Source organism: Diceros bicornis, chromosome 34, assembly GCF_020826845.1.
Source record: "Diceros bicornis minor isolate mBicDic1 chromosome 34, mDicBic1.mat.cur, whole genome shotgun sequence".
NCBI lineage: Eukaryota > Metazoa > Chordata > Mammalia > Perissodactyla > Rhinocerotidae > Diceros > Diceros bicornis.
In genome coordinates, this window is record NC_080773.1 from 25,233,810 (window position 1) to 25,259,816 (window position 26,007).

The following is a 26,007-nucleotide window of genomic DNA, read 5'->3' on the forward strand; positions in this document are numbered from 1 at the left end:
GCACTGCGCCTGCGCACTCTTGCGGGCCAGCTCCACCTTGAGCGTCTGTGCCACGTGACTTAAACCCTCGTGGTTCAAGTTCGACCACCCAATTCTGAAAGATGGTTACACCCTCTCCTGTTCCAGGACAGACATGGGCGCTACCACTGTCCGGGCTTGAGGGGAGCCTTCTACCCGGATGTGACCGCACGTTGACCCGGAAAAGGAGGGCGCCGGGGCAGTGGGGCCTGGGCCGCAGCTATGGAGGGAGCAGGTTACAGGGTAAGCACTGAGGACGCATTCTTTTCTTCTGTCTATGCGAAGCGCCCCCCTCCGGTGGTCTGCTTCTCCCTCAGGCCGTGCCGGGGCTCTGGGAGCCCGACAGCTCCTTAGCAAACATACCATTCCCTTATAAACGCGCTGTCACCCTCCCCTCCACTGCCCTAGGGAGACCCGCATCTTTTAGCCCCGCCCTCTGGGCTGCTGAGATGCTCTCCTGGGCCCAGCCCCTTTCGGAATGCACTGCCCACTTCTCCCCGTCGCTCCTTTTCCCCTCACCACCCTCCTCTTCACCCCCTAGTCCCCGCTGCCAGGCTAGTGTCGGCCTCACCCCGTCCAGCCCCATCCCCTCGGTGGGGGTCGCCTGGGCCCCGCCCCCTGGGGGATAGCTCCTCCCCCGGCCCGCTCCCATTGGCTGCCTCCTGGGCCCCGCCCCTCACTGGCGCTCGCCCCCAGGTGGTGTTTGAGAAGGGAGGCGTGTACCTGCACACCAGTGCCAAGAAGCACCAGGACCCGGACTCGCTCATCGCCGGCGTCATCCGTGTCGTGGAGAAGGTGGGCCGGGAGGGAGCAGGGCTCGGGCACGCCCAGAGCGGGATGGAGGCGGCCTCTGTAGGAGTATGGTCTGGGGGTCGGCGATGGGACCTCAGGAAGGCTGGGGGTGGGGACTAGAGGGAGAGGCGGGGCGTCGGAAGCCTGAGAGTCCAGGAGGAGGAAGGAGTTTGGAAATACGGTTTGGGGAGTTTGGAGCGGAGCTCCTCTAACCCGTTCCTCCTTACCTCAGGACAACGACGTCCTCCTGCACTGGGCCCCTGTAGAGGAGGCTGGAGATTCCACCCAAATCTTCTTCTCCAAGAAGGTGGGCTTCTCTCCCTTCCCCCCTCTCCACTTGCTTTTTTCTAGGTCCAGGCAGCGGAAGGCATTGGAAGGACTTGGGGACAATCCCAGACCTACCATTGGGGCGCGTGTGACCCTGGTTGGGATCTAGGTTCTTTCTGCTTCTCAGTTGGTTTCTTTCTCTGTGTGAAATGGGGTGAAGACGCCCATTCGTAGAAAGCAAGCAGACACCATGAGATTCGTGGCCACGGGGACAGCTGCTCCCTCGCCCCCTTTGCTTCTTGGGAGAGCCCTGCCAGGTTGCAAGAAGACAACTCAGCCTGTGGATTCAGGTTCCACAGGCCGTCAGCCCATAAGAACTTGAAGGGGCAGTCCTGCCATCGGGTCTGGAGAGGGAACAGGACCTGACCGAGGCTGCTCACCTCCTTTGCCAGCAGCCTTCCTCTCCCCTTCTCATTACCAGATGTCTCCTGAGGCTTCCTGAACTGGACCCAGGGATGAGTCCAACTCAGACCCTGCCTAAGCCCTCACTCCCATTCTCTTTTTGAGAAACTGTGGCACAACGAGAGAAAGCCCTTTTTCCGAGGTCAAAAAAGCTAGGAGGTGTTGGAACTTGGGTTTGAACCCAGACACTCTGCTTCCAGAGCCGCGCCTCTTCGCGGGGGAGCACACATTTGGGCTGGGACTCTAGAGATTAGAAGGGGGCACGAGGAAGTGTGTCGCAGGGCACAGGGGGAAGGGGATTCTCTGTAGAGGGGTTTGCTGGAAAGGTGTTTGGGCCTGAATTGCCGGGCTGAGAAGCTTGGACCCTGTCGTGGGGGCACTGGGAAACATGAGAGGAGAAGGGTGTGGGTGTGGAGTGCCCCCTCTGGTGGGCCACGTGGGAGATGGAACAACGGACCGAATGGAGGGAGATTGGAGGCCGGCAGGTTGGGGAGGATGGCCGGTGTGAGAGACCATGGAGCCTCAGCTGGGGCTGTGGGGTTTCAAATGACCTGGGGGGGCACAGATGGAGATTCCAGAGGCCCCCCACCCCCACCCCCGCCCCGAGGGAGCTGGGGAAGAAGCGACCAGGGTTCTGCATTTTTCACCGACTTCGCAGGCAATCTGAGTGGCTTTCTGGAGAATACTGCCATCCTCCTTGGCACTCTTGTTTTCGAATAACAGAAACGCACTGAGATGGGCTTCAGCAGAAAGGGCACCTATGCACTCAGGATACATTCAGCTCCAAGGATCACAAAACCAGACCAATGACAGGTTAGGAAAACAAGTTTGCTTGTCTTATCTCACAAGATTCTGAGAGGTATGGGACTCCTGGCCTTGGTTGGTGACCTCAGGGCCTGGGTCACTGGGACCCTGCTTTTCTTGTCCCCGTAGCCTTTAAATGATTGCTTCATCTCCAGCCATTGCATCTGCCTTTTAAGGCAGAAGAAGGGGGCAAGCAGGGTGCCATTCACATCTGTCCTTTTGATCAGGAAGACAAGAGATTTCCCAGAAACTCTCTACCTCAGTCAGGAGTTACATCTGCTGTGTGTAATAGAAGTAGGAGTAACAGCGGCCTATGCAAATAGAAGGTCATTTCTCTCCTATTAAAAAGCGCAAAAGTGAGAAGTACGAGTTCACATGTCATCAAGAACCCGGTGTCCTTCCATCTTTGCTCTGCTTTCCTCAGCATGTGGCATCCATCCTCCAGTCTCCCTCATGGCCCAGAAGGGCTGCTGGAGCGCCAGCCTTTTTGGCTGTTTTTGCTCACTCTACAAGTGTGTTGCAGGTTGGCCAAAGAGCTCCGCTCATTACGATTACTCAAGGAAGCATGTTGCTAGAGCAGCCACCATCTTAAAAGTCGACATTCTTTGTGGCAGAGGAAAAGAGTTCTAGAAGTCTTGCCCTAATGATTAAAGAGTCCATCCTGGAAGTGATAGATACATCCCAGCTCCTTGGCCAGAACTAGTTGCACGGCTCCACCACCCAGTAGGGTTCACCGAGCTGTGATCTTGCTGTGTGCTGGAGAGGAGAAAAGCTGCAAATATTTGATAAACATCACTATTAACTATCACTAAATTGTGTAAACATCAGCTAAATCATTGAATTCTTCATGTCACAAAACACGAAGGGTAGAGGTAGCTTTGCCAGGGTTGGTTCAGCAGCCTTGTGGACAGGTGTTCTTGCCACTCCTTGGCCCTCCCTTCATGGCCCTAGTTGGCTGCCACAGCTCCAAACACCATGTTCTCCCTTGACAGCACCCAAAGGCTAGCCTGAACAGGATGTTCCCTCCTGTGGGTGCTTTTTTATCAGGAATTTCCCTTCCTCAGACACCCCACAGATGTCCTGTCAGCCCCCACTGGCTGGAGTTGGGTCCCCAGGCTGCTCAGAACTGCAGGGAAGGCTGGGAAAGCGAATACCAGGAGATGTCTGCTTCTGCTGTGGTAGGGGCTCTCAGCTTGGAAGCAGCAGCACAAATGGCTGTTGGGTAGACGCCCCCCTCTGGCTCCTTCCGGCTTCATAGCTCTAAGTCTGCAGGGTTTCATTGCAGGAGTCACAAACTCGGCAGTTACTTTAAGCAGTAAGGGATTCAGGACAAAGACGCGGAGGCTCAGAGAATTCTGACAAAGGCTGGAGGGACAGGGCCGACGCTGCAGGACTGACCTGCCAGGGGGGCTGCCACCACTGCGGAAAGGCGGGCGGTGGGAGAGGGGACTGTCATTGGAGCTGTTGAGTTCAAGAACACTGCCATCAAAGCTGCTACTCGGCCCCCTCAAGCTGGTGACTGGGCACTGGAAGGCTGCGCTGGCCCCACCACAAACCCAGTGGCCTCTCTGTGTGTGAGAGAGAAAGAGAGATGAGTCTCCTTGCTTGTCAGCCAAACCTGGCCAGAGCGGCAGGAAGTTGCCCTTATCTGATTTCCACTTTCCAGATCTGAGTGCATCTGATTGGTAGATTCTGTCTTGTGTGTGGCACTCTAGCTGCAAGGGAGCCTGGGAAATGTAGTTTTTAGCTTTCTAGCCTTTGCCATACAGGAGGGCACACTGGCCTGGGAGTGGACTCACAGTCGCCACAGTGCTCACACACTTTGTCCCCTCCGTGTCCTCCTGCGTGGCCCGTGGCTTTTTCTGCACTCTGACCCTCAGCACGGCCCTCCCCTGCACGGTTCCCCTGAATCTGCCCAGCAGACCCCTGAGCTCAGGTCAGAGCAGCCACCACCAGCCCCATGGTGGTCACTTACGTGATTTTCACAACCACCTCTGGGGCAGCGACTTTTTTTGTTGTTGAGATGGAATTCACTTACCATAAAACTCAATTTTATGGTAACATTTAAAATTTCCCTCAATAGTTCAGTGGTTTTCAGTATTCACAGGATTTTGCAACCATCACCACCATCTAATTCCAGAACATTTCATCATCCCGAAAGAAACGCTGTACGCGTAGCAGTCGCCCCCCATTACCCCTCCTCTGGCTCCTGGCAACCAGTAACCCACTGTCTGTCTCTATAGATTTGCTTCTTCTGGACGTTTCGTATAAATGGAATCCTACAATACGTGATTCTGTGTGACTGGCTTCTTTTACTTAGTACAATGGTTTCAAGGTTCACCTGTGTTCTAGCATCTTTCAGTCCTTCATTCTTTTTCATTGCTGAATAATACTCCATTGTGTGGCTAGACCACATGCTGTTTATTCATCGGTTGGGTGGACGGTTGGGTTGTTTCTGCTTCTTGCCTATTATCAGTAACGCTGCTGTGACCATTTGTGTGTGAATTTGTGTGTGGACATTTGTATTCGTTTTTCTTGAGTAGATACCCGGGAGTGGAACTGCTGGGTCGTGTGGTAATTTTGTGTACAACCCTCTGAGGAAACGCCCAACTTTTCCACAGAGGCTGCACTATTTTACGTTCCCTCCAGCAGTGTGAGAGGTCCCGGTCCTCGCAGGTGCCTGCCTTTTTTATTCTGCCATCCCAGGGGGTGTGAAGTGGTGTCTGATCGTGGTTTGCATCGAGCTGCCCTAGTGACTACCGACTGCTTCCTTTAAGCACTGGGCCCCCAGCCAGTCTGACTGCAGAGCCCCCGCCCCTGATTAACCACCTGCTCCCCCTGCGGGGGGCTCTCGTTAGAGCCACCACGAGACTTAGCTCTGAGTCCTGGCACAGTCCCAGTTCTTGCCTGTGCGAGGTGACCCGAAGCAAGTGCTATGCCCTTTGTGCCTCAGTTTCCCTCTTTGTTCATGGGGGCTGCCTTCCAGGGTGGCCTCGTTGCTCAAATCTGAAAACTCTGAATCCACGGGCCCTCACTCTTTTCCTTTCTTCCCCCAAGGACACCAGCGGGAGTGACTCCTGCACCTCCGAGGAGGAACCGACCTTTGACCCTGGCTATGAACCCGACTGGGCCGTCATCAGCACCGTGCGGCCACGGCCCCGCCACTCAGAGCCCACAAGAGGTAGGTGGGGCCGGTGGCCCTGGGGGCGGGTGGAGGGAGACACAACACATCTTAGCCTCAGTGGTCACAGCTCCACGGGCTTTGCTGCCCACAGTCAAGATGACCACCTGACACTGGCCTTCCTGTCGCCGGAAAGTGGACGGGCTGCAGGATGTCCCTGGCCCAGGGCCAGCATGGCCAGGTCCCCGGGGTTTGCAGCCTTGCCCATAGCGCCAGGCTCCCTCATTGGCTGTAGGGCCCCCACATGAGTTCTGCTTCTGGAGTTTTCCAGGCCATGGGGGCAACAGATGCAGGGTGTCAGGGTGATTGGAGCCATTCTGGAGTCATGCAGGGTGCTGGGGGCACCAGAGGAGGTGTCCAACCCCTTAGGGGGTGGGGAAGCCTCCGGGAAGAGGTGACGCCAGAGCCTGGCTCTGAGGGACGCTGGAGTTTTCTGTCCCGGCCGAGAGAACAGCCCAGGCCAGGCCAGAGGCTGGGGGCACGGGGCAGGTGTAGGAAACCGCAGCCTTTGGTTGTGGCTCGAGTGTGGGGTCTGCAGTGAAGGGAGGGTTGGAGGGGAGGCGGGCAGGAGGCAGGGGATGGCCCTGAGGGGCTGGCGGTGCCCGGCTGAGGAATACGGTCTTCATCCCGAGGGCCCCGGGGAGCCAGGTGGTTCTGGACCAGGCACGTGTCTGCCAGGCTCCCTGCCCGTTTGATTCAGGTGTGTTTCTGAGGAAACAGAGGGGCCTGGGGCTGGCACACAGTGGGCTCTCAGGAGACGACCGTGCCGCCTCGGGCTCTCCCACCTGCTCCCGACACTGTGCCCTCCCCCCAGGTGCAGAGCCCAGCTCCCCCCGGGGGTCCTGGGCCTTCTCAGTGAGTCTGGGGGAGCTCAAGTCCATCCGCCGGTCCAAGCCGGGCCTCAGCTGGGCCTACCTGGTCCTGGTGACGCAGGCCGGAGGCTCCCTGCCCGCCCTGCACTTCCACCGCGGGGGCACCCACGCCCTGCTGCGCGTCCTCAGCCGCTACCTGCTGTTGGCCAGGTGAGCCTGCTGCCAGCCCGGCCCCCTGCAGCTGCAGCCTGGCGCCCGGGCTGTGAAACAGGCACAACTCAGACTCACTGCAAAGCAGAAGAGGGGGATCGACTGGCGCGTGTAACCGCGAAGTCAAAGGAAAGTTAGAAAGAATCGCACTTTTTCCTGAGTTGGTAGCATTCTCGGGGGGGCCCCCCCCGCAGCCCTGGCTTCACAGCCCGGTGGATAGAAGATTCCAGCAGCATCCCAGGGCTGCCTCTCGTCACCCTGGCAGGGAGGTGGGAGGTCCTCGTTGGCCAGCCCTGGGTGCTGTGCCCGCCCTGGGGTCCAGCTGTGGTCTCAGGCCCGAGATGAGGGGCTCCCGAGGACAGTGGGGAGGCTGCGACGGGAAGGGGGCGGGATCGCAGGCGGGGCCCTGCCCGTGTGTCACCCGTCGCCGGCTGCCCAGCTCCCCGCAGGACTCCCGGCTCTACCTGGTGTTCCCGCACGACTCCTCGGCCCTGTCCAGCTCCTTCCACCACCTCCAGCTCTTTGACCAGGACAGCTCCAACGTCGTGTCTGTGAGTGGGGCCGTCGTGTCTGTGAGTCGGGCAGGGCTGGCAACAGCTGTGGGCGGGAGGGCCGCGGTGGGCCGGGCGCGAAGGGGCAGAGCCGTGACCGGCCGGCCCTGTCCCCAGCGCTTCCTCCAGGACCCCTACTCCACCACCTTTGGCAGCTTCTCCCGCGTGACCAACTTCTTTCGGGGAGCTCTGCAGCCGCACCCCGAGGGGGCCTCCCCCGACCTGCCCCCGCCCCCCGATGATGAGCCCGAGCCGGGGTTCGAGGTCATTTCCTGTGTGAGTATCAGGGTGGACCCCGCTATTTTCTGGCTGTCACCTCAGGCACGTGACTGCATTTCCCTGGGCCTCAGTTTCCTCCGGAAAATGGGGATAATACTGGCACCACCCTCTTCAGGTTGCGTGAGTGACTGTGAAAAGTGGTTATAGCCTGTGCGCCTGGTGTCTGTTACTTTGGGGGAAGGAGATGCTTCCCGCCCTGAGCGGTAACTGTCTGTCGAGCTGAGAGGGTCTCTGAGTGACTTGGAGGGGGCTGGGGAGTGCGGTGTGGCCCCCCGGGAGCCCAGCAGGCCGGCCGAGCCCCGGGGCTCACTTGCCTGTGCCCCACAGGTGGAACTGGGGCCGCGGCCGGCGGTGGAGCGGGCGCCTCCGGTCACAGAGGAGGAGTGGGCCCGCCACGTGGGCCCCGAGGGCCGCCTGCAGCGGGTCCCCGAGCTGAAGGCCCGGATCTTCTCTGGGGTGAGGTGCCGGGCGGGTGGGGAGGACTGGGCAGGGCCGGCGGGCAGCCAGGGGAGGCCCCTCTGAGCTGCCCGCCCCGCTCTGCCCACAGGGTCTGAGCCCTGGCCTGCGGCGCGAGGCCTGGAAGTTCCTCCTGGGGTACCTCAGCTGGGAGAGCTCCGCCGAGGAGCACAAGGCCCACGTGCGCAAGAAAACGTGAGTGAGAAGCTGTGGCCCCGGCCCTGCCAGGCCTCTGGCCTCCCGAGTCAGTGGAGGGTTTGGTCCACAGTGTATCCCAGTGGCCAGCACGGCCCCGGCACCTCACAGCTGCACGGGCGGCTTGCTCCCCAGACATCGCCTGCAGTCCTGCCGCGTGCTGGGTGCCAACCCGCGCTCAGGGGAGATGGAGGCAGATGGGCTGGGCCTGTCTCCGTCTCCAGTGCCGTTTTCATCCTGGCGCCACGCTGTTTCAGTGACCACTTTGCAGCGGGCTTCCTCACCCCCTGGGCCCACCTCCCCTCACTCCTGGTGTGTATTGTGCCCCTGCTGTGTGTCCTGGTGGCTGCCCCCTGTGCTCTCTGTCCCTGGGGGTGACAGACTTGGAACAAAAGCCCACAGGTGTTCTGGGTCGTGAGAGATGTCAGAAAGGGGAAGCGTGGGGCGGTGGCAAGAATGACCAGGGGAAGCGGGGTTGGGGGGGGAGCCTCCGAGGCAGTGACCGGGGCTGGGCCCTGAGGAATGAGGCGGGGCGGGCTGGGTGGGGTCTGGGGGCCGCGCTGCAGGGCGTCCTCACATCTGGCCTCTCGCCCCCCTCAGGGATGAGTATTTCCGCATGAAGCTGCAGTGGAAATCCGTGAGCCCCGAGCAGGAGCGGAGGAACTCCCTGCTGCACGGATACCGCAGCCTCATCGGTGGGTGGGCCGGGGGAGCCCCCTGCCGCCCCCGGAGCGGGGCGAGGTCATCCACAGCGGGGAGGTGGGGGGAGCAGGGGAGGGGGGCCAGGCTCCTTGGGTTTGGATCTGCCATCTGCTCACTGTGAGGTCTTGGCAAGTGATCTTTCCTCCCTGGGCCTCGGTTTCCCCATCTGTGGATGGTTTAGTGACCGTCGGTTGCTGGGAGGATGTGGTGAGCTGGCAAGCGTGAAGCACAGCACCTCACGCGAGAATGTTGGAGATGGTTCTGGAACAGCCCACACCTGCCTGGGCTTTGCCGACGAGAGGGCGGGAGCTGGTGCCGGTGGCGCCTGCAGCTTCCCCACCTTCACACCTGTCCCTGCAGAGAGAGACGTGAGCCGCACTGACAGGACCAACAAATTCTATGAGGGCCCCGAGAACCCCGGGCTGGGCCTGCTGAACGACATCCTCCTCACCTACTGCATGTACCACTTTGACCTCGGTGCGGTGAGGTGCCAGGCGGGGAGGGGCCGGGACCAGGCCTTCCTCGGGTGGGGGCGCTGAGGGCCTGGGTCAGGCCCTGACCCCGTCTCCCCCCAGGCTACGTCCAGGGCATGAGTGACCTCCTCTCCCCGATCCTCTACGTCATTCAGAACGAGGTGGATGCCTTCTGGTGCTTCTGTGGCTTCATGGAGCTCGTGGTGAGGTTCAAGGCCGGGGTCGGGGACGCCCCCTCAAAGGATTGGGGGCGGCTCCTCACCGGGCCCTGCCACCCGCAGCACGGGAACTTTGAGGAGAGTCAGGAGACGATGAAGCGGCAGCTCGGACAACTCCTGCTGCTCCTGAGGGTGCTGGACGCGCCGCTCTGCGACTTCCTGGGTACGTGTCTCAGTGGGCGGCCGGCCGCGCCTCCCATCTCCGCTCAGCTTGAGCCGGGGGTTGAAACTGGTTCTCTGGGCACCTGGGGCTGGGGCGGCTGTGTTCCAGCTTTAAAATGTTTCTTCGTTACTTGTTCAGTGTGAAGCGTGCAAGAAGTTCAGATAAAGAAAAGAAAGTCAAAGTTGCTATTGACGGTAGTATTCTTTTGCATGCAGATGATGATAAGTTAACTTATTTACGGGCATTTCTTCACTGACATCGGGGCTCCCCCTGGGGGAGGGGGATAGAGCTGGTCTCACTTCACTGAAGAGGAAGCTAAGGCATAGAAAGCACGTGCCTCATCCGGGGCCCTTGGGTGTTAGCAGCCTCTCTGTGTCATTAAAGATTTTCTAAACCATCACCTCTATTGACCACGTGGTGTTCTGTCCGTGTTAAAGAGGTACAAGAACAGATTTATCCTGACCCGCTGGACGTTTAGGTTATTTGCAGTTTTTCATGGTGATGAATATAGTCTGGATAATTTCTTTAGATTAAATTCCAAGAAGGGAAATTGTACCAGGGCAGTACATATTTATAAAGCTTTTGTAATATTTGTCCCGATCCCTGCTTTCCTGGAAAGTTCTTTTTTTTGTGAGGAAGATTAGCTTTGAGCTAACATCCGATGCCAATCCTCTTTTTTTTTTTTTTTTTTGCTGAGGAAGACTGGCCTTGGGCTAACATCCGTGCCCATCTTCCTCCACTTTATATGGGACGCCGCCACAGCAGGGCTTGATGAGTGGTGCGTCCGTGCGCGCCCGGGATCCGAACCTGCGAACCCCGCGCAGTCAAAGCAGAGTGCGCACTTAACTGCTGCGCCACCGGGCGGTCCCTCCTGGAAAGTTCTACCAACTTGCCTTTTTGCTAGCAGTGTACACAAGTCCCAGTTCCCTTACTCCACCGGCACGGGGTATTGACTAGGTTTCATTCTCCCCTTGAGTGGTCTGGTCTCACCGCATCCCTTCCACGTGAGCGTGGAAGACGTGGGACCAGCTCACCTCGTCTGGGAGACAGGATGGGAAAGGTTCCTATTGACAGAGAGTGAGCGTCCCTGTCTGCCTCTGAAGCCTCCCCAGGCGGGGCCGGAGTTACACGCCCAGGCTGGTGGAGGTTCTCACAGCCGGGCGGGCTTGAGCCTCACTGTGGATTAGAATGGGATTGGAACTGGCTTTGAGCTTGCTCTCTGCTGAGCTCCACCCCCGCCCCCCGCAGACTCCCAGGACTCCGGCTCCCTCTGCTTCTGCTTCCGGTGGCTGCTCATCTGGTTCAAGAGGGAATTTCCCTTCCCCGATGTCCTCCGGCTGTGGGAGGTGGGCCAGCCAGCTTGGGGGGAGGGCGGGGAGGAAGGAGAAGTTAACCGGCCATCCTGCCAGTGGGAGGGGGGTGGGGGGAGGGGCGGAGCTGGGCGGGACCTCAGGCAGAGCTGGGCCGTGACCCCCCCCCTTTGGCCCCCCTAGGTGCTGTGGACAGGGCTTCCCGGCCCCAACCTGCACCTGCTGGTGGCCTGCGCCATCCTGGACATGGAGCGGGACACCCTCATGCTCTCCGGCTTCGGCTCCAACGAGATCCTCAAGGTGAGGCCCTGGCTCCCTCGGTCCCCGCCCTCTCCCTGCCCATCGCGACCTGCACTGGACGGGTCACATCAGCTGCGTGTGAACTCTGGGGGCTGGCACTGCGCCGTGCCACAGTACCTTGTAGATGTAGGTACTCAAAATGGGATTGCTGAAAGTACTCAAAACAGCTGAGCTAAGCATCCATGTGGGGCGGGGGGCTGTTTTTCTCCTACCCCATCCTTATCCCTGACTCCCAGCGGCGTCCTCACAAGAGCACATGGCCCCTCCCCCAGTACATTAACGCGGGGCGGGGCCTGGGGGGGCTCTGTGCCCTTCTTCATTGTATCCTGCGTCTGGCAAGCAGCCTGAGACAGCATGACCTCCTGGATCCCCCAGCTCAGCCATTAGCCCCCAGAGGGCGGGCCTGGTCTGTCTTCCTCTGCTGTATCCCCAGTGCGAGGCCCAGAGTGGGCACCTGGGCGGTGGTGGTCGAGGGCCTGCAGACAGGCAGGCCTGACCCTCCCCCTCCCGCAGCACATCAACGAGCTGACCATGAAGCTAAGTGTGGAGGACGTGCTGACGCGGGCTGAGGCCCTCTACCGGCAGCTGACCGCCTGCCCGGTGAGTCCCCGACCCCTCCCGACAGCCTCCCCCAGCCAGCAAACCTCTGATTTCTCGCTCCCCACCCCCCAACCTTCTAGGAGCTGCCCCACAACGTGCAGGAGGTCCTGGGTCTGGCGCCGCCGGCAGAGCCCCGCAGCCCCTCGCCCCCTGTCTCCCCGCTGTCGCTGTCGCCCACCCGGGCCCCACCAGCCCCGCAGCCCCCAGCGGACACAGCTGCGCAGCCAGACAGCAGCCTGGAGATCCTGCCAGAGGAAGAGGAGGAGGAAGGCGCCAACTCCTAACCCCCCTTGGCCGGCGGTGGCCCGCCCCGCACAGGCACTTTATGCAGCTCCGGCGCCACATCCCGCCCTCCAGAGTGGGGGGTTGGGGAGCGTGCGGAGAGGGGCGGGCTCCCCGCCGTGCCTCCTGCACTGTCCTGATTAGCTCGTCTAGTTAAGCTGACACTCCTGTGTCCAGTTGGCCTCGTGTAGGGGGAGGAGGCAGGCACGTTGGCTTGGACCTGGATGGGGAGGGGGTGGTGGCTCATGATCCCACCGTCGCTCTGCAGAGCCGAAGTCTGACCACGTGACCCTGGCCCGGCCAGAGGCGTAAGAGGAGGTCCTTGGGGGGTGACTGGTGGGGACTTGGGGAGGCATTAGGATGGGATGTGGCCGCCACCTAGTAGCTGTGCGGGGACACATCCCGGACGTAACCGAGACGGAAGGGCCCGCAGAGCTGCTCGAACACTCCGGTGGCTTTGCCTTACCAGCTTGTTACGTGAGAAAAATAAACTCGTGTTTAACCCACTGTCGGTCGGGCTTTCCATTACTCGTATCAGGCCCCATCTGTGTCGTGACAGCGGCTGGGCACCGTGAGTACCATTTACCCGTGGTGCAAAGCAGCGTGCGTCCTGCTCCTCCTCTCCCTGCCCCCCACGGAGCCCACTGCCAGGAAGCAGCAGGACGGCTTCTGGGGTTCCAGGGTGGGCGCAGCCCCTCCTACCGCGCGGGCCGACGGCTTTGCTCCATGCAGATGGGGGAAGCGACCGAGCCAGAGAGGGGGCAGGACCACGGCTTTTTCCAAAAATACTTTAATGTTAGGTCCTCTCGTGGATCGTGTACGGTGCGTTCAAAATACGTAGGTCTGGATGGTGGGGGGCCTCCCCCCTTTCCAAGTCGCACTTCGACGGGCGGTGGCTGGGCACCACGTGCTCCAGCCCGCCCCCGCGGTTGATCCGGTTGTTGATCAGCACCGCGGCCCGCAGCGCCGACTTGACGGCCGTCTCCACCCAGCCGTGCGGGTAGGCCGTGTGCTCGCCGGCGAAGTAGATGCGGCCGTAGGGGACCGCCCAGTCGTAGTCCGGCTCGCCGTCCTCTTCGGCTCGCCAGAGCGTGGGCGGCTGCACCACGAAGCCGCCCTGGCTGTGCGGGTCCTCCGCCCAGCGCTTGACCGTGCCGCTGCCGTCCCAGAGCCGGTACGCGACCGGCCCGTGCAGCGCCGCCACGTCGTCGAGCGCCAGGCGCAGCGCGTCCTCCAGGCTCAGGCCGGCGAAGGGCGCCGCCGCGTCCGACCACGTGTACGAGGCCAGCAGCAGCGCGCCCTCGCCCGGCGGCGGGTAGAATACCGAGCGCGACGGGCGGTCGGTGTTGGAGTGGCCGCCCTCGATGTGCTCGTCGTTCCAGAAGGGCCGGCGGAAGCTCAGGAACACCTTGGTGGCCGGCACGTAGTGCAGCGCGCGCAGCGCCTCCTGCCGCTTGCGAGACAGCGGCGGCGAGAAGCTGATGCGCCGCAGCGCCGGCCCGCTCACCGTCAGCAGCACCAGGTCGGCCGCCAGGGCCTTCATGCTCCGCGCCCGGCGCGAGGTCGCGATGTGCACGCGCACGTCCTGCGCCCCCTGCGTCAGCGCCACCACCGGCGCGTGCAGCAGCACCGGCCCCGACAGCGAGCTCAGCAGCGCGCGAGGCAGCAGGTCCCAGCCGCCCACGATGCGGCTGTACCTGTGGGCGGGGCGGGAGGTGACCCGGGCTCTCGGGCCCTGCGCCTCGCCAGCGCCCCCCCACCCGCCTCGTGCACTCCCTGCTCCCTGCCCCGGTTTTCACCTGGCCGCTTCCCTCTAGTCCCGCCCCCTTCCGCAGGCCCCGCCCACCCGCTACTGGCCCTGATTGGCAGCTGCCGCTCCCCGCTAGCCCCGCCCACTCACCCGCCCCGCCCTCGCCGCTCCCTGACGTCCCCCGGGCCCGGGGAGCAGAGGATTGCGTGACCCTGGAGCCCGCCTCGTCCCTGGGCCACGCCGCCTCCGGGGACCCCTCCTAGCCGGCTCCTCCCGAGGGCCCGGGGTGCGCGCGGCTGCGGCCGGCCCTCCCGCCCGTCCCCCCGCCCCCTGGCCCTGCTCTGGCCTCCGCAGGCCGCGCCCCCGCCCCCCGCGGCCCGCCCCTCACCGCAGCCGGTCGCTGAGGCAGCTGTGGGCCCGCAGGGCCTCGGCGAAGCTGAGATAGAAGAAGCCGTCCTTGGACATCGCGTCCCCCAGGAGCCGCGCGGCCGGCTGGCTCAGGTTCCCCTCCCCGAGGAGGTATTCCTGGGGGACGGGCGCGGCCCGGTCAGGGCCTGGGCAGGCTGCACCCCACTCGCGTGGGGACCCCTCCCCGGGGAACCTCTCTTGTGACACATGAGGGAAACTGAAGCCCGGGAGGGGCGCGTCCCCCGGGTCGGGCAGGGAGCGGTGGCAGGCCTGGGCTCCCGGGTCCCTCCCTCTGACTCCCGGCCGAGGCCCACGGCGCCCTCCTTGTCCCGTTTCCCCGACAGCGCCGCCGAGGCCCCCCTCACCAGGAGCGTGTGCCTTTCAAACTTTTTCATTGCTTTTTTGCAGCCCAGCGTCTTGACATCTTTGAGGGCCTGCGGGGGAGCAAGCAGATGGCGCTGAGCTGCGGGGACGGGGCCTGGCAGGGCGCGACCTGAGTGCAGACCTGCATTCTCCGCCTGCTCCTGCCCACCGCCGGCCAGTGGCCACTCCCGTTCAGGCCCCCGGCCTCTGCCCATGCTGTGCCCTCAGCCTTGCCCTCCACTGCTCTGGGAAGTCTTCCCCGTGAGCCCCGTGCAGGCGGGGATGCCATCTGTCTCAGTCAGTGCTGTGTCCTGCTGGCGCTCAGTAATTATTTGTCACCTGGATCACTGTGGGCACAGACAGAAGCAGAGTCCCTTCTGCCACCCGCAGCCCTGACAGGGCGTGACTGCCCAAAGTCCTCCCGTGGCTCCCCAGCGCACGGAGCCAGAGTTCCAGCCCTTGCCCTGGCCCCAGGTCACCATCTCTTACAGCAGCTTGGGTTCTACAGCACGGGGGCCAGTGCCCAGACCACCCTGTGGCTCCCCCACCTCCTCTGGGTCTGGCACACGAGTGGCCATCCTTTGCCGCTCTGTTCAAGTCTCATCCCTCCCAGAAGCCTCGCTGCCCTGTCTGATTCCAGCCCACCTAGAACCTTCTTTGTCCACTTGGCTTCTCCCTTTGGCGGAGGAAATCCCAAAAGGTGTGCCCCTTCACTCACTCACTCACCATTCACCTCACATTTCCCTAGGTTCCCTGAACGGGGCCATGCCAGGAAACAGAAATGGCCTGGACTCGGCACCCACCCTCGTCCAGGAGGGGAGATGGACAATTAGGAGCTCCCAGAGGAGAGTGAGGCTAGCTCCTCCCTGAGGGCATCAGGGAAGGCTTCCTGGAGGAGGGGACATTGGAGCTGGTTCTTGAGGGATGAGCAGGGTTCCCTGGGTGGGAAAGGGAAAAGGCCTTCCAGGCAGGGCAGGCGGCAAGGACATGGGTGTGAGTGTGGGTGCAGAAATCACCAAGCATAGTGGATATGAGGAGTACAGAGCCGTGGGGGTTGGGGCCACCATGAAGGCTTTAGGGGGTAACAAAACTTTCTTGGAGGAGAGAAGATGAGGGTAGCAGGGTGGGAGAGGCCAGAACGCTTGGGGCTTGAACCTGAGGCTGAGGCGCTGGGGAGCCACAGGGGCTGTGAGCAGGGAAGGGGCAGGGTGAGGGTCCAGAGGAGAGGACGGGGCATGAGTTGGGGCCGGGGCTGTGGAGACAGAGAGGTGGGAACAGTGCAAGAGAGTCAGGTAGGAGGATGTGGCTGGGGGAGAGGTAGGGAGCGAGCATGGCACCTGGGGGTCAGCCTCATGACTGGGGGGTGATAGGGCCCTTGTGAGATGAGGGAACCCGGGAGTATAAGTGGGTTTAGGGGAAGATGCTGAGCTCAGTGGGAGCTGGAGTGTCCTGGGAAATGGCTGGGGGAGATGGACATAGGTCTGGGTCTCGGGAGATGGATTTCTGGAAGACATCAGCCTGCAGATCAAAGGTTTAAACCACAGCAATAGAAAGGTGAGGTTGTCCAGGACAGCGCATGGGTGAGAAGGGGGTCAGAGACCTAAAGCTGATGGAGCCTGGGGGACCAGAAGTGTTTGTGGCGATGGGGAGGCCAGAAGGAAGGGGGGAGGCCAGAAGGAAGGAGAGAGACCAGGGAGGAGGCTGGGCTGTGGTCCAGAGAAGACGAGGGGGCGCGGGACGTCCGGCGAGGAGCACTGGCCGGTTGAGGGCAGGGAAGGGGGACGGCTGCGGGCCTCGCGGGCGCGCCTACCTTGCTGAGCGCCATCTGGTAGATTTCCTCCGGCGAGTGGCCCTTCTCCTTGGGGCGCAGTTTGTAGCCCAGCTTCTCGGGCATCTTCTCCACCACGTAGTTCCGCAGCTTCACGTTGTTCACTTCCGTCCACGTGTTCTCGTTGTACTGCGTGAACTTGGTCAGGTTGAGGCCCAGGCTCTTGCAGAGCTCGTGGAGGATCCTGAGGGAGCGGGGGAGGCTGGTGAGGGCCGGGCAGGGGGCCCCTCTCCCCAGTGGGGCTCGGAGGAGGGAAGGGGGCGGGTAGGGCAGCTGGGGATGGGCAGTGGGGCTAGATTTGGGGTCCTCAGTGCTGGGGATGGGAATGGACAGGTTGGCAGGCTGAGGGGGGGACTGGTTTAGGATGGGGTTTGGAGCAGGAGTTGGCTTTCACTGGGGATGAAGTGGGAATGGGGACAGGGTTTGGGTGGGATGGGGACTTGGGGTGGGAAAGGGACCAGTGTCAGGGGACGTAGAGCTGGAGGCCTGGAGGGGCTGGATGCTGTGGCCTGAGCCTTTCAGGGGTACAGTGGTGGGCCTGGAGCGAGGAGATCCTGAGGTTGACATGAGGGAAAGGACGGAGTGGGAGGCTGGGTCTAGACCCGACTTGATTAGGGGGCTAGGTTTGGGGTCAGAGCTGAAGTTCCAGCTGGCACCGAAGGGGGATGAAGTTGGGGATCTGGCTGAGTGTGGGCACAGAGGTGGGGCTGGGGGTGGCCCGGGTGCCCTCCTGGCTGCCAGCTCAGGCCTCACCTGTGCGAGCTGGGCATGCGCATGGCTCCCAGCTCCCCAATCCAGCCCGTATTCGGGTCCCGGTAGGTGAAGATGCGGCCCCCAATCCTGTTGTCTGCCTCCAGGATGGTGACCTGAGGGATGGGGGGTGGCGAGCAGGGCCCTTCAGCCCCTCCCACTGACCCCCCATGCACACCCACCCTGTGCCACACTCCTGCCTTCCATCCCCACAGTAGCACAGACCTAGACTGGAGAAAGGACCCTTTTCTTAATGGGGAGGTACGGGGGCTGGTGGGAGAGCAGGACATCATAGCCAGCGCGTACAATAGAACAATGTCCAGACTGCAGCAGAAAGACTGCCAGCCAGATTGCAGAGGGACTTCCCAGTTCAGGAGTGGGGAGATTTCTCGTATGCCGCCCGTTCTCATTCTTGGATTTCAGTGAGAGAGACAGTGGTTAGACCTCAGGGGGCACTTCCCCTTGGGTGGAGTTTCCATCTCCACCAACACAAATTCCCCCCAGGAGCTTGGAGGAGGTGTCGAGGGATTTCCCTCTGGGAGGAGAGAGAGGGGGGCAGGGAAAGTCAAAGGCTGAGAGGTGCAGACAACTGCTCCCTCTGGGTTTCACATTAGAGGGGGTTTCAGGCCTCACCCCCCAGACCACAGGGGAAAGCATAGCTCCCTCACCCCACCTCCCACCACCCTGCCCCCTCAACAGGGATGTGGCCGGGTCCCTGCACCCAGGACTCCCAGCCTGTAGCAGGAAAGACTCAGGGTAGACTGCAAGCAGCACTTCTCACCTTGTGTCCGGCATCACTGAGCACCTTGGCGGCCACCAGCCCGGCCACGCCGGCACCAACCACGATCACCCTCTGGGGCCTCGAGGTCCGATTGAGGCCCAAAGTCACCACCTTGAGCAGCTGCTCATAGTCAGGATCCTGCATGCATTTCTCGAAGGGGTACTGGCTGTGGGCAGTCTTCCAGTTGAGGGAGGCCGCCAGGCTGAGGAGGATGGGGACCAGGACGAGGAGGCGCCGGGCTGTGGAGGAGGGGGACAGGGCTGGTGGGCAGGTCAGTGGGCGTGTGGGGGGACAAAAGCGGGTTCTGCCCTCCCTGTCCCTGTGGCCGCTCCCCTGCTCACTTACCTAACGGAGCCATGGCTCTCCGCGGGAGACAGTGTCTGGGTTGGAGGAGAAGCAAGGGCCGCTGTGAGAGGGGCCTGGGGCCCACCCTGGCCTGGCTCCCTGCAGGCTGCCCAGCTCCCACCTCAGCCCCTAGGGCCACCCGTCTCTCGAGTGTGTCCCCTGCTCCTGTTCATGCAGTGCCCTGTGCTGTGCTCCTCTGTCTGCCCTCCTCCCCTTGTCCCTGCCCTCCCCTCCCCATCCCTGCCCTCCCCTCCCCGTCCCTGCCCTCTTCTCCCCATCCCTGCCCCCCATCCCTGCTCTCCTCTCCCCGTCCTTGCCCTCCTCTCCCCGTCCTTACCCTCTCCTCTCCCCATCCCTGCCCTCCCCTCCCCGTCCCTGCCCTCCTCTCCCCGTCCCTGCCCTCTCCTCTCCCCGTCCCTGCCCTCTTCCCCCCATCCCTGCCCTCCTCTCCCCGTCCCTGGCCCCCTCTCCCCGGCCCTGCCCTCATCTCCCCGCCCTTACCCTCCTCTCCCCGTCCCTGGTCCCCTCTCCCCACCCCTGCCCCCCATCCCTGCCCTCCTCTCCCCATCCCTACTCTCCTCTCCCCGTCCCGGCCCTCTCTTCTCCCCGTCCCAGCCCCCCCCATCCCTGCCCTCCCCTCCCCGTCCCTGCCCTCTTCCCCCCGTCCCTGCCCTCTTTCCCTCGTCCCTGCTCTCCTCTCCCCGTCCCTGCCCTCCTCTCCCCGTCCCTGCCCTCTTCCCCCCGTCCCTGCTCTCCTCTCCCCGTCCCTGCCCTCCTCTCCCCGTCCCTGGCCCCCTCTCCCCGTCCCTGTCTCTTCCCCTCCCCGTCCTTGTCTTCTTCCCCCCGTCCCTGCCCTCCTCTCCCCACCCCTGCCCCCCATCCCTGTCCTCCCTTCCTCGTCCCTGCCCTCCCCTCCCCGTCCCTGCCCTCTTCCCCCCGTCCCTGCTCTCCTCTCCCTGTCCCTGCCCTCCTCTCCCCATCCCTGCCTCTCTCGTGGTCTTTATCCAGCTCTCTCTCTGCCTCCTCGTCTCTCTTTCTCTTCTGGTCCGTCTTTCTCTCACCTCCTCCCTCCCTGTCTGTCTGTCTGGCTTTGTTCCTCTCCTCTCCCCTTGTTTCCCTGCCTCTCTCCCCGCATCTCCCTGTCTCCCTGTCTCTATTTCCGCGGGTCCAGTCTCTCCGCGGCTTCCTCTCTACCTGGCTCTCTGCAGAGAGCAGCACCGCCTCTCTCCTCTGTCCCCTCCACTCGTCTGCCAGGTCCCCCTTCTCTGTCCTTTCACTAGCTGAGCCCCGCCCCCCCCTTTGGGAAATCGGGCTGGGGAGAAATGAAACTGCTTCCCTGGGCTGCAGGGTCAAGTGCTCGGAGTCTAGTTGAGGCTGAAGGGGGCGGCCAGTGGGGACGGGGGGTCAGGAGGAAGCGAATCAGTCTACTTTCTTTCTGTTGCCCCAGATAGTTCTGGGGGCGGTTGGGAGGCCAGAAATAAATGCTCAGATCACCATGGTAAGGGTGGGGGCTGCCCCCTGTCCTGCCCCGAGCTCCTGATCGTGGAGTCCCTGTGTCTGCCCTCCTCTGCTCTCTCTGCCTCCTTAATTCTTGGGGCAGGGGAAGAGGGGGTCTGTGCTCTCGGGGCTGCGTGTGCCCTGTGCCAGCCTCTGAGTCTCTCTCTGCGTCAGCTGTCACCATGCCCTGAAGGGCCCTCACTGCCTCCACCCTCCTCCCACGTGGCCGCTCTGAGCCTCAGTCTCCCCCTCCCTGAAATGGGTGCAGCAGTGGGACTCGCAGGCAGCGGCACAGTGGTTGGGGCGTGGGCTCTGGGCCAGGCTGCCTGCCAGCCAGGGACTTCGGGCCAGGGCCTTCCCCTCTATGGCTCCGGTGTGTAGCTGCCAAATGAGGGCTGATACGATGTTGGTAGGACCTGGCAGTAAAGCCGGGTCAGGCCCTGTGAACAGCAGCTGGGTTGCGGCTAGAACCTGCTCCTTAGGAAATACGGCTGCTGCCCCTGCAGGGGTGCTGAGAGGGGTTCAGTGGGAGCCACCCAACCCTGGCACAGGGGCGGCCCAGGCTGTGTGCTCACCCCGGCCCTCCCGACCCCTGCATTGAGAACCACTGTGGCGCCCAGCTCAGGCTGGGGCCTTGGGGGGCCCCTCAGAGAAGCGGCCCCAGGGGCTGGCTCTCTGCCTTTGGCCTTCGCCACCCCCATCTCCAGGGCTTTTCTCCCGAGCGGTGGGCGGTGGTGAGGACAAGGTGACCCGGCTCCCAGCGGCCCCCACGCAGGGCAGCACGGGTCTCATGGCTTCCGGGGCTTTAGCCACCCACAGAGATGTGTGGTGGGTCCCATGAAGTGGCTGGGGGTGGAGAGGCAATTCCGGGGACTTTTCTTGGGGTGAGTGAGAAGGCACTGGGCGGTTGGTGAGGAGGAAAGCCAGGGGGCGGCAGAGCCTCTGTAGCGACAGGGTGGGAAAATCCGAACAGTAAATCAAAGAGGGATGTGGTTTGAGGGAGGGGGCATACAAGTCAGTTAGAAAACATATGATGCAGGGGGCAGGGCGGGGTGGGGGGGAGCAAGAAGGAAACCAACCCGGCCAGCTGGACAGAGCAAAGGGCGCGGGTCAACACGAACAGCAATGAGAGGGACTGTTCTGGCGACACGGCTCTGAGGCGGCCCCGTGCTCGAGCTTGGCGCTCTCTGTGGACCTCACAGCGCCGCGTTTCACAGAGGAGGAAACAGACTCGGAGAGGGCGAGGGGGCCGCCAGGGGAGGACCCCGGGACTTGCCCGCGGCCTCAGAGCCAGGAAGGCCCTCGCCCCGAAGACCCTGCCTGCCTCACCCACACTGACCCAGAAGATGAGAGTGCTACCACATTATGACCTTGCAGGGACACAGCCGCGGGGAGCGTGATTGCTCCTCTAATCCCAGACACCTCGTGAGGGAGGGGGAGCCTGGCCCGCAGAGGGGAGGCACGTGCCCCGGGGCCCACAGTGGGAGATGGTAGAGCTGGGGGTCCAGCTGGCCCCTGCCCAGAAACCCCTCTGCTCTCTGGCCTCGTGGCAATGACCCAGCAGAGAAAGGAAGTGGAAATAACATGGAAGCAGAGAGGGGTGGAGGCGGGAGAGCCCAGCGGCTCCCAGGTTGCGTCTGGGCAAGGACTACTGGTCCCCAGAGCGGCTCGGGGGGCCCTGCGGGGGACCCTGAGACAACCCCCTGGTCTCTCTCACGCTGGTCTCCTGGACTCCGAGGAAGAGAAGTGCAGTGCGGGCCTCCCCCAAGAGACCCACGGAGTCAGCAGGGGAGGAGGAGGGAGATGAGCAAGGCTCTCGGAGGCTAGCCAGAGTTGGGAGCCGGCCTCGCCTCAGAGAGTGGGGATCCCACCAGGGCAGGGCCTGACCAGTCTCCTTGCTACTGATGAAGCGACAAGGAGGACTGTTTAGTACCACATGCTGGATGCCTCACACATTCTACTTCATCTACTCTGGTAACAACTCTGATGAGGTGGGTTTCGCTGTCCCCATTTTACAGGAGAGAAAACTGAGGCCCAGCTAAGTCGCCAGCTAAGAAGTGGCAGAACCTGCGTTTGATCCTGCAGCCTGTGTTCTGAACGGCTTTGTGACCAGCAACCGACTCAGACGTGTAGACTAGGGAGGGGGCCAGGGCGGGGTCTCTCGGCCTCCGCATTGTTGACATGTGGGGCCATCTGGGGGGGCTGTCCTGTGCGTTGCTGAGCAGCGTCACCGGCCTTTACCCACTACATGCGGGTAGCACTTGCCCCTCAAGGTGAGACAACCACAAACGTCTCCAGACGTTGCCCACCATTCCCGGGAGAAGGGGAGGCAGCACTGCCCCGGCTGAGAACCACTGGGCTAGGCTTAGGCTGACGTCACGTGGAGCTCCCTAGAGCGGCCAGAGGTGTCCAGGATGGAGACCTGGGTACAGCTGGCAGGAAGAGAAATGCTGGAAGGCCACACAGCAGAAGCTCTGGGGTCAGGGGAGTATGAGTAATCCGGGGATTGCTTTGGTAGAAATAACTGGACCTTCCAGAGTCATTCCTGATAATACTAGAGAGGTGAGTGTTAGGGTTAAATTTAGGGTATGGATTAGGGTGGAATTAGTCAGGGGAGAGGGGTTTGGATTAGGTTTCCTAAGCTTGTGGAGGACACGCAGTGAGAATCAGGGGCGGGGGCAGATGGGGGGAAAGGCCTGGGGCTTCCCACCAAATCAAATATCTGTTTGCTTCCGTTGATTTTGGGATAGTCTGGTTTTATGATGGAGTTTCTAGAAAACAATGTCAGTCCTTCCAGATAAGAATTGTCTTTAGGGAGAAAACCCTACCCTATTTGCTTTGCTTCTAGAACCACAGTGATGGTTCTAATGGGGTTTAGGTCACGTTGGAAGCAGCCAGAGACCTGGCCCCAGCGCCCCTGGGGCCTCTGTGGCTCATGGCAGGGCAGCTAATAGTGACAGTGGTCACGCAGATGTGTGAGGGACACGGCTAGCACCTTACATATATTCTCTTCTGTGAGTTGGTCCCAAGACCCTGAGTGGTTGGTATTAAAACTTTCACCAAGTCTCAGAGGGGGCAGGGCCTACCCAGGGCCCAGAAGTCCAGGGTCCAGACTTGGATGGGGGCGGAGTGCAGAGAGCAGAGGACAGACTTACCTGAGGCCCCCGATCTCTGGCCTGACCCTTGACAGGGGCCCCCTTCCCACAGAGCCATCCTGCCCCTCCTCCCCCAGTTTCCAGAACCCCTGGGCCCCGATGGGGGGCACTCACTGCATGGCTGGCTCTGGGGGGCTCTCTCAGCACCCATGGCCTTTCCGGTTAGCCCGGGACGGAAGTCATCGTCGGGCGTGTGCGGAACCGGGGTGAGCGGTGGTGGCTTTGTCCTTGTTAAACCAGAGGTGCCAGGGTCCTGGGGTGGGGTCAGAGCGGTTGGGAGGCTGTGGAGGGCAGGCCTCCCTTCTCAAAAGCTTTTTATTATGGAACATTTCATATATCACAACAGAGAGACTAGGATGACAGACCCAAGTACATTCAACACCTCATAGCCCATCTTATTTCATTTAAGTTTTTCCCTCCCCTACTGGATTATTTTAAAGCAAATCCCAGACATATTATTTATTTTGTAGGTAAATACTTCAGGATGTTTCTCTAAAACAGGGGTCGGCAAACTTTTTCTGTAAATATCTGAGGCTTCTGACAACTAGACTTTTGGTGGTGAACACGATGCAGTCTATACAGAAGTCGAAATATAATGATGTACACCTGAAATTTATGTTATAAACCAATGTTACTACTAAAAAAAGAAAAAATTGAGGCTTTTTGGGCCACAAGGCCTCTATCTCCTCCTCAACTCTGCCCTCCAAGCAGCCACAACATGTAAATGAATGGGTGTGGCTGTGTTCCAATAAAACTTTATTTATAAAAACAGGAAGTGGGGCCGGCCGTAGTTTGCCAATCTCTGCTCTAAAAGATAAGAACTTATTTGCTTTTCAAAAAGTAAAACTACAATACCATTATCACATTTAAAAATGGCATTAAGTCAATGTCCCCGTTTCCCTGATTGTCTCAAAAATTTCTTTTAACAGCTGGTTTGTTTGAATCAAGATTCAAATGAGAGCCCACGTTGCATTTGCGTGATACTGAGTGTCTTTGTCAATCGGTGTCACTTTTGGTTCGGTGCATTTGGGGTCTGTGTCCTAAGAACCAGGGGATCTCACGGGACTCCATGGTACCAGGCTAGGCCTGAACCTCGCAGAGCAGCACACCACGTGCGGTTTCTGCCTCGGGGAAATCTTTGGAGGTTATGGGGTTGAACCAGGATGGTGTCTGGAGGTGAGGTGTGTGTGGCCTCTAGGAGAATCACTAGTGTTTGAAGTGATCAGTGCCAAGGTGTGCCAGAGCCGTGGGACAGGCACAGGGGCATCTAGGGACAGTGAAGCCCGGTTGCGGGCTGACTGGTGTCCAGAAGCAGACCTGGCTTCTGGAAGTGAGGGATTTCGTTCTGGGGATGTTCCAGGGAGAGCCACTGCCCTGAGGGTCTGAGCGCAGACTTTGAAAGCACCCAGACAATGTCAAAGTTGATTGAACACCCGGGAGCAGTGGTTTGCTGAAGCTGGCCCATACCAGTTCATCAGAGCCCGCTGTTTCATGTCCAGGATCCTTTTCTGGTTTTGCTTTGTAAGACATTATTAAAAAATTATATTTACAATTAATTTTATTAAAAACAAAGATAGTAAATATTCAAAACTCATCACTTCCTAATTATTTGATTACACTTTACTGTTATATATATACTCTCTATATATTATTATATATACACTCTTGAGGTGAATTAATTACATCTACATAGTGTGTGTCAGTTTCCCAAATTCATGTTCGGTGACTTCACATTGATGGCCTGGAATCAGCCATGGTGGGAGCATTTACACCACGGACATGGCTACATGCTGCCAATCAAGGCTTTCCCCCACCTTGGAGAGCCAAATTGGAAACATTCACCAGCACACCACTGCTTGGGACTCATTTGTTTCAACCTTCCACAGGAGATCAAGGCTGCTCTCGTGCTCTGGACATGTTTCAAACATCTGATTCTTTGGACACCAAGCTGGTGTTTGAGGTGGGGGCATCATCCTGAGGAAGGGGCTGGGCTATGAGGGAGGCAGTCATTTGAGGGTTTCTTTGAGATTAAAAGAAAGCCATCACTATAAATCCAAAGGCCACTCTTACCCCTAAACAGGGAGAAGAAACGCAATAACAGCTTAGTGAAGAGACATTCACCTTTAAAAGCCTCCGATCCCAAATCTAGTCACCACATTTGTTGTCTTCATATTAGCTAATGAGGAGGAACTTAAGCGGAGGCCATTTGTCTGGACTGGCAAGGAAGCACATCTGTCTGTTTTCTTCCTGGAAAGGGAAACTGTAATTATAATGAAGTCATCATCCATGATCCTGCTGCAATCCTGGGGACCCCTCCTGGCCTTCCCCAGGAAGCCTGTTTGGTCCATTTCTCCCACAGCACCAGAGCACCAGCCATCCCTCCCACGTGGCCATCACCCTGATTTATTCTAGTCGTGTGCCACTTGATGGGGATACGTATTCTGAGAAATGTGTTGTTGGGCGATTTTGTCATTGTGCGAACATCACAGAGTGTATTTAAACCTAGATTAGTATAGCCCACTACACACCTAGACTCTACGGTGCTAATCTTTGGGGACCACTGTCGTATACGTGGCCTGTCATTGATCAAAACATTGTTATGCGGCCCATGACTGTAATTTTCAAAGTGGAGAGCCCAAGGTCCCTTAGGGTGTGGGCAAAAAAATATTAGAACTTCAATTTGTTTTTATTTTGAAAAATACAACTTTAAGAAAGCAATTAAACTTTACTAATTTTCAATATGCAAAATAATTGGTGTATTATATACATTAGAACTGTGTGCTCAAAAGACATTTTTCTTATCATGATTGTGTGGCTCCTGCCAGCGACCTCCTTGTGGGCAGAGAAACATTGCACTTTCATAACTCCAGTGCCAGATCAGAATCTGGTATGTAGCAGGTCCTTGAAAAAGGATGTGGAATGAATAAATGTAGGTGAAATACAAACTACTCCCTACTTTCTAGGGGGACTCGAGGCCACCCCATCTCTTCAGGTGGAGGGGTCACATATGGGTCATGGGTGAAGGTCCACAGATTGCCACAAAACGGCCACTGTC

The 26,007-nt window shown here is 60.1% G+C and overlaps 2 protein-coding genes across 3 annotated transcripts; one reads left to right on the plus strand and one right to left on the minus strand.

Annotated features, from left to right (window-relative positions):
- The first annotated feature begins 36 nt into the window (after positions 1 to 36).
- On the plus strand, positions 37 to 12,582 carry TBC1D17 (TBC1 domain family member 17). 2 transcript variants are annotated; one of them, XM_058529911.1, is made up of 17 exons: positions 39 to 261; positions 715 to 813; positions 1,043 to 1,117; positions 5,401 to 5,524; positions 6,339 to 6,546; positions 6,986 to 7,097; positions 7,215 to 7,373; positions 7,704 to 7,832; positions 7,924 to 8,027; positions 8,628 to 8,722; positions 9,090 to 9,206; positions 9,305 to 9,405; positions 9,484 to 9,583; positions 10,832 to 10,929; positions 11,077 to 11,193; positions 11,707 to 11,793; positions 11,874 to 12,160. In XM_058529911.1, exons 1-17 carry the CDS (start codon positions 241 to 243, stop codon positions 12,075 to 12,077), a joined length of 1,950 nt encoding a protein of 649 aa, XP_058385894.1. In that variant the 5' UTR covers positions 39 to 240; the 3' UTR covers positions 12,078 to 12,160. The 2 variants fall into 2 exon arrangements, with proteins under 2 accessions (XP_058385893.1, XP_058385894.1); XM_058529910.1 differs by having other exon boundaries at positions 37 to 261; positions 11,707 to 12,582.
- Positions 12,572 to 25,476, minus strand: IL4I1 (interleukin 4 induced 1). The gene is made up of 9 exons (XM_058529916.1): positions 25,074 to 25,476; positions 23,067 to 23,205; positions 18,301 to 18,335; positions 17,956 to 18,194; positions 17,178 to 17,290; positions 16,407 to 16,608; positions 14,599 to 14,667; positions 14,214 to 14,350; positions 12,572 to 13,772 (listed from the first exon to the last, which is right to left on the minus strand). The coding sequence occupies exons 2-9, from the start codon at positions 23,069 to 23,071 to the stop codon at positions 12,872 to 12,874; spliced, it is 1,701 nt and encodes a 566-aa protein (XP_058385899.1). The 5' UTR covers positions 23,072 to 23,205; positions 25,074 to 25,476; the 3' UTR covers positions 12,572 to 12,871.
- Positions 25,477 to 26,007: the final 531 nt, after the last annotated feature.

Excerpts from the sequence above, each read along its gene's own strand:
- IL4I1 (XM_058529916.1), bottom strand. Across the intron at positions 18,195-18,300 it reads GAGAGCCATGGCTCCGTTAG|CCCGGCGCCTCCTCGTCCTG; the intron begins GTAAGTGAGCAG and ends CCTCCTCCACAG. Across the intron at positions 14,668-16,406 it reads ACCAGATGGCGCTCAGCAAG|GCCCTCAAAGATGTCAAGAC; the intron begins GTAGGCGCGCCC and ends GCTCCCCCGCAG.
- TBC1D17 (XM_058529910.1), top strand. The coding sequence starts at position 241 with ATGGAGGGAGCAGGTTACAGG. Across the intron at positions 7,374-7,703 it reads GGTTCGAGGTCATTTCCTGT|GTGGAACTGGGGCCGCGGCC; the intron begins GTGAGTATCAGG and ends TGTGCCCCACAG. Across the intron at positions 11,194-11,706 it reads GCTCCAACGAGATCCTCAAG|CACATCAACGAGCTGACCAT; the intron begins GTGAGGCCCTGG and ends CCCCTCCCGCAG.